This window comes from Gavialis gangeticus, unplaced genomic scaffold (genome assembly GCF_001723915.1).
Source record: "Gavialis gangeticus isolate Ggan-Ray unplaced genomic scaffold, GavGan_comp1, whole genome shotgun sequence".
Taxonomy (NCBI): domain Eukaryota; kingdom Metazoa; phylum Chordata; order Crocodylia; family Gavialidae; genus Gavialis; species Gavialis gangeticus.
The window spans coordinates 13,166,846-13,172,687 of NW_017728994.1; the positions used below are offsets into that span (position 1 = coordinate 13,166,846).

The 5,842-nt window shown below is 43.6% G+C and overlaps 1 protein-coding gene across 2 annotated transcripts in view; it reads right to left on the reverse strand.

Annotated features, from left to right (window-relative positions):
- The window catches only part of TSPAN14 (tetraspanin 14), a 111,841-nt gene that overhangs the window by 24,893 nt on the left and 81,106 nt on the right, over positions 1-5,842 (reverse strand). For both annotated transcript variants that reach the window (XM_019502298.1, XM_019502299.1), the window contains exons 5-6: positions 5,313-5,483; positions 2,680-2,805 (exon numbers count right to left, since the gene is read on the reverse strand). In XM_019502298.1, the coding sequence (XP_019357843.1) occupies positions 2,680-2,805; positions 5,313-5,483 (297 nt within the window). The remainder of the gene's footprint in view (positions 1-2,679; positions 2,806-5,312; positions 5,484-5,842) is intronic.

Here is a 5,842-nt window from a genome sequence, read left to right on the forward strand (position 1 = left end):
ACTGAGCCCTGCAATGGTGGCGGGGAGGGTGGGGGAGGCCAGGCCCAACCTAGTGGCGGAGTGGGGGAAAGGGGGAGTGCGCCCCCCCCCACTCCATGAAAGAGGCAGTGGTGCAAGGGTGGGGCAGCCCCAAACCCGAACTGCCGGGGGGAATGGGGCCATTCTTGTCAGGCAGTTGGCTAGTGATGAGATAATGATAACTGTCTCTGTGGATGCAGGGAGAACACTGAACGTGATATACCTTGACTTTAGCAAAGCTTTTGATACTGTCTCCTACAATATTATTGCAAGTTAAGGAAGTCTGAGTTGGATGAACTGACTGTAAGGTGGACAGAAAACTGTCTGGTCAGGCTTGAAGGGTAATAATCAATGGCTCAATATCTATTTGGCAGCTGGTATAAAGTGGAGTTCCCCAGGGGTCAGTCCTGGAGCTGGTTTTGTTAAATATCTTCATCAATGACCCGGAAGGAGTGCACCTTCACTAAGTTTGCAGATGGGAGAAGCAGAATTCAGAGAGACCTCAACAAATTGGAGGATTAGATCAAAATCAAATCTCATGAGGTTCTATAAGGAGAATTTCAAAAGTCAAGGATGGAACAATTCCATGCACTGGTACAGGCTGGGGACTGCCTAGCTAAGCAGCATGTCAGCAGAAAAAGACCTGGGGGTTACAGTTGAAAATAAGGTGAATGTGAGCCAACAGAGTGCCCTTGTTATGAAGAAGGCTAACAGCATACTGGATTACATCAGCAGGTGTATTGCGAGCAGATCAAAGAAAGTGATTCTTCCCTTCTATTTGGCACTGGTGAAGCCACATCTGGAGTACTATGTCCAGTTTTGGGCCCCCCCACTACAGAAAGGGTGTAGACCAGTAGTCTCCAACCTTTTAAGTAGGAGATCACCTTTGGCATTTAAAAGCAACTCAAGATCTACCATGCATTGCCGCCACCCCCACCCAAAAGGTAAGTCTGTGGGAGGGGAAGGGGTGTGGGGGAAGATCGAGGCAGAAGGAGAAAACATTTTTTGGGGGTGCACCTCCCCAGCAGGTAGAGTTGCACCTAGCTGGGGCCCCACTCAACTTACCCCTGCTCCTGCCTCTGTGGCACTGTCCTTCACCATGGAGGCCTCGATCTAGATCCCACCCCTTCCCTCCCCCACGGTCTGACCTGCTGCGCTGGGGTGCGTGCATGCATACACACGGGCATTCAGCCCCTCACCCCAGCCTTGGATCAACTCCAAGAGGCTTCAAAATCTACTGGTGGATCGAGACCCGCTGGTTGGTGACCACTAGTGTAGACAAATTGGAGAAAGTCCAGCAGAGAGCAACAAAACTGGTTGGGGGCCAGGACACATGACTTCTGAGGAGAGGCTGGGCAGACTCAGCATATTTAGTCTGGAGAAGAAAAGACTGAGGGGGATTTAATAGCAGCCTTCAACTATCTGAAGGGGGGGAGGTGTTCAGAAAGGATGAAGGTAGGCTGTTCTCATTGGCCACAGATAAAGCAAGGAACAATTACAGCAAGGGAAGTTTAGGTTTAAATATGAGGAAAAACTCTCACTAAGAGAGTAGCAAAGCACTGGAACAAGTTACCCAGAGAAGAAGTGGGATCTCCACCCTTGGAGGTTTTTAAGACCTGGCTAGACAAAGCCTTGGCTAAGATGAACTAGTTGGGAATGCTGTGATCAGGGTTTGGACCTCCTGAGGTCTCTTCCAACCCTCATTTTCTATGATTTATGCTCTTTCCTTTTGTGTACATGAGAAGGAGCCTAGACTATGTGGTAACTAGCTGGGCACCCAGCTGAGAAAGGGGAGTCCTGGGTTCCAGTCTCAGGCTATTAAACAGTTATTGAGCAAGAAATTAGTTAAAAGCAAGAAATAATCGTGGTATCAGTGACTGAACCAAGTGCTTTCCTGCAACCCCGGACTCAGGCACCTAAGCTTCATAGAGGGCAGCATTTCTGAAACACTACTGTGCTTGGTGTTTCCTACTGGCTAGCTCTAGGTAGCTTTCTGCTCAGCATGTAGTGTTTTTGGATCATCCTGTAAAGCCACTCTTCCCATGCACTGTACAGACAGCCTAGATATTTAACACTGGGTTTAGAATTTCACCTTCAGAAGTCAGGTGCCCCTGCACGTAATCTGTGGGTGTCCAAGCGCACACAAGTCCCACTGAAGGTAATGGGACTACTCAAATGCATTACATTAATATGCATTTAATAATTTATTGCTTCAGGGAACTAGAAGGAAACAATAACTGCTGTCTCAGCTACCATATGAGTGAGTCTAGAGCTGTTCTAAAATGGTTACCTTTCCCAAGGGGCTGAGCACTGAGAAATCCCAAGTCTTCCCTCACTATGGGAACAAGAGACCAGGAATTCATTAAAATCCACTGTTTCTTTGAAACAATACCTATAGCTGTACACCACAGGCTTAAGCAATACTAAAATAGTTTATCTGCTCTGACTCTATAACATTTCAGCAGCAGGATACAAGGTCCCTTTGGGTCTGCAACAGAAGTGCAAAGTAAGAGGATCTTCAGCAAGGGCAGAGCAGAAATAGCACATACCGAAATATTCAAACATCCTTTTAAGCCCAGGGCATTATATCCATTCAGGAAGCACTTCCCTTCAAAATTCTCCAGTAATAATACAGAAATACAAAACCAGGAAACAACTCACAGCAGGATCAGGTACACAGCAGGAAAAAGGAACCCCACATTTCTCACGACTTTTGCTTTCACTGCTGCAGTTGAAGTAAATGTTAAGATCCCAATCTTCTGGACCCTGAGCACCACAGCAATGGTTCTGCAACAGAGAAACAACACACTTGATATCATTTGGGCAATACACAGATGAGAGAAAACAGCCCTGTAAGACATTTACCTATCTTCACTTTACAGAGATGATGCAGAAGCAGAGAGTTTGAGCAACTTGCCTATGATTACCCAGTGAATCAATGCCAAAGCCAGAACTGGAGACATGTACTAAGGGCAAACATGTCACCAAATAAAGCGGATCACCTGCGCTGGAATGTATCCCACCACAGAAGATCTGCTACACCAAGCAAAACAGACACTGCCCATTGTCCCACAAGGTCAGGCCCCTGTTGCTCTGGAAACACCTCCAGAAACGGGAATCCAAGTAGGCACTCCCAAGGCTTCAGAGGCCTAACCCTGTGTGCCCCAGGAGTAGCATTCCTAGGTGCGCAAAATCAGGCCCCTGAAGCTCTTAGAGTGATTACCCTTAGAGCAAACAGATGCCTGCCACAAAATAGCAGCACAATGTATCACTTGCATCATGGCCACAGATTTTAGGAATCTGTGGTGCAGCAAGGGACATGAATATCTTTTTGTCTGGTCTTTGTGCTGCCACAAACATTTTTATGGCAGTACAAAGGTGACTTCTGTTTCCAGCCTAAAAAATTTCAGAAGTCTCAGTTGCTTTCACTAAACCAAAGTATCTGATAAAATGTGAATTACCATATGGGACTAATGCAATCATGTTGATGGAGGTAAACGTCAAATGTCACTACAGCTATCACTCTAAATAGCAGTATCTGACCAGAAGCCATCTTGGTCTTGCAAAATCATATTTAAAAATTTCCCTACCAGGCGTACCATTGATCACACCAGATTCTGGAATACAGCTATTGAAAAACATGGAGAACCTTGCAACACTGTCCACTCATGCTGTACTGATTTCATAAATAAAAGGACTGCAGTCTCATGTTAATCAAGACAGTCACATCTGACAAATTTTAATCATTACTGGGGTAGATTTTTGTTCTTCTCTCTCTAAAACAGTTACACAAAGTCTTACATTTAACAAATATGGAAATACCAGAGACTGAGACCTGGGGAAAATTAAGGTGTTACTTGATGCATGGTAAGTATATACTTAACCATAGGTGACTGGTACAGGGGACATGGGTTGTGGGGACATGTGCCTCCCCGACAGGTCTGCCCCTGCCACTGGCAGCATCTACAGGTGCTTGCCAGCTCTGCCACTGCAGATGCTGCCATCTGCAGGTGCCCCCCAGACTCAGGAGGCACCAGTCACCCATGTACTTAACCACAAATCAACAAGCAGTTTCTCCTCCCAATTTTTCTATGAAGTTACACTTTTAAAACATATTCATATTTTATTGTATTTTTATTAGCCAATTTGGGACTATTTTTCCAACATTTTAATATATGTAAACACAGTGATTTCAGCTAAGACAACTGTATCCAATCAACCAAGCAATATCTCGAAAATAAGGCACACAAAATTCTTAATCAAGCAAAATTAAATTGTCTCCAATCTGTATCAAGTAGTTTTAAAATGTTCAAATCACATGTATTTCATTGAAGTGAAAAATAATAAAACAATATCTTCGTTATGACTAGCATCTAACAATAACACTAAAGGAGAAATTGTTTTAGAAGGCACGCTACTCTAAGAGGTTGTGAAATTCAGGTAAAAAGCATCAAGTTTCAAGGAGAAAAGGCTTAAGGTACTGGCTACATAAAAGTGAAATTGCCAAGAACTGGTCCTAGGGCAGTACCTTCAACCTTCTGATTTATATTTGGAGGAAGCTAATAAAAACTGGGCTTCCTGCTTCTTTCCCTCTCCCCCACATTAAGTAACTGTTAAAAAATAAAAGAGGTACGATTCTCACTTAAGGATGCCAATCAAACTGTGTATGGGCTACAGAAAAGAAGCTGTATTCACACTAAGCCAAGCAGAATTAACTTTCCATTAGTCAGTGCAATGAGCTGCATACAAAAGGCTGTCCCAGAGGTATATCCTGAAGGTTCTGCAATTTGGCCCATACCTCATTAGAAGATTCATTTCAGCGCCTCATTGGAAAAGTACAACAGTACCTTGAGGAAGGGTTTTTTCTATGTTACATGGCTGCGTTTACTGATCTACATCAAGTTGTTTCCCTGTTCCAGTAGTGCTTTATCTGCTATGGCAGACTTATTCAGAGATGTTTAGTGTCTTTGTTGGTTCCATGTGACTTGTTAATTTGTCAGTTGAAATCTTTTTTTGGGAAGTTTAGCCTTTTACTTCTCTTGCTTCTCAAAATGTGTCATCTAAAGTCCTGGCACTTGACACACCTGAAGTCATAGCTGCTAGAACCAGTGAGACAAACCCTCAGTTTCTAATGCAGCACCATTACCTGCTGGGAAAGACAGAACTTATAAAAGCCATACAGATACGGGCCTCGTAAAGGAAGTGCTAACCCTGTAGTTGGGAATCCTCAAAGAGTATGCTTCTTCTTGAGACACTAAAGAGAAATAAGTCAAATTAAAGAGATGATGACTTACAATCTTCTGCAGTGAATCAATGAGGTTCTGAAGGTCAATATCATCCCTGTACGATTTAATGTTGATCTCAAAGAATTCTTTGAACTTCTCCCTCACCCAGTCCTGGAACAAGAAAGCTAGTACTGCCACAGTCAGCTCCAACAGAAAGATGAACACAATTGTTCCACAGAACTGCAAAACAGAACAACAGGACCATTTACAAAGATATTCACCAATTTTGAACATGACTAGGTCCTGACTCAATTACAGAGCAGGCACAAGAACTACAGGTAAAGTGTTCATAAAGTACAGATGTCACTGAAATAGTTATTTGAGAAAATGTAATTAAAAACAGCATAAAAAGACATATCCATGTTGAAGCTATCTTTGTTTGGTTGTCTCAAGTTGACAGCGAGCATAGGCATTACATCCTAGTTTACTTGCTAGCATCTAATCACAATCAGTTGTGATCTATGAGAGCTCAGGCCTCTGAACCAACTTCCATCCTGCCTTACCTTCTCCCTGATTTCAGACTAACGTGGCTCACTGCT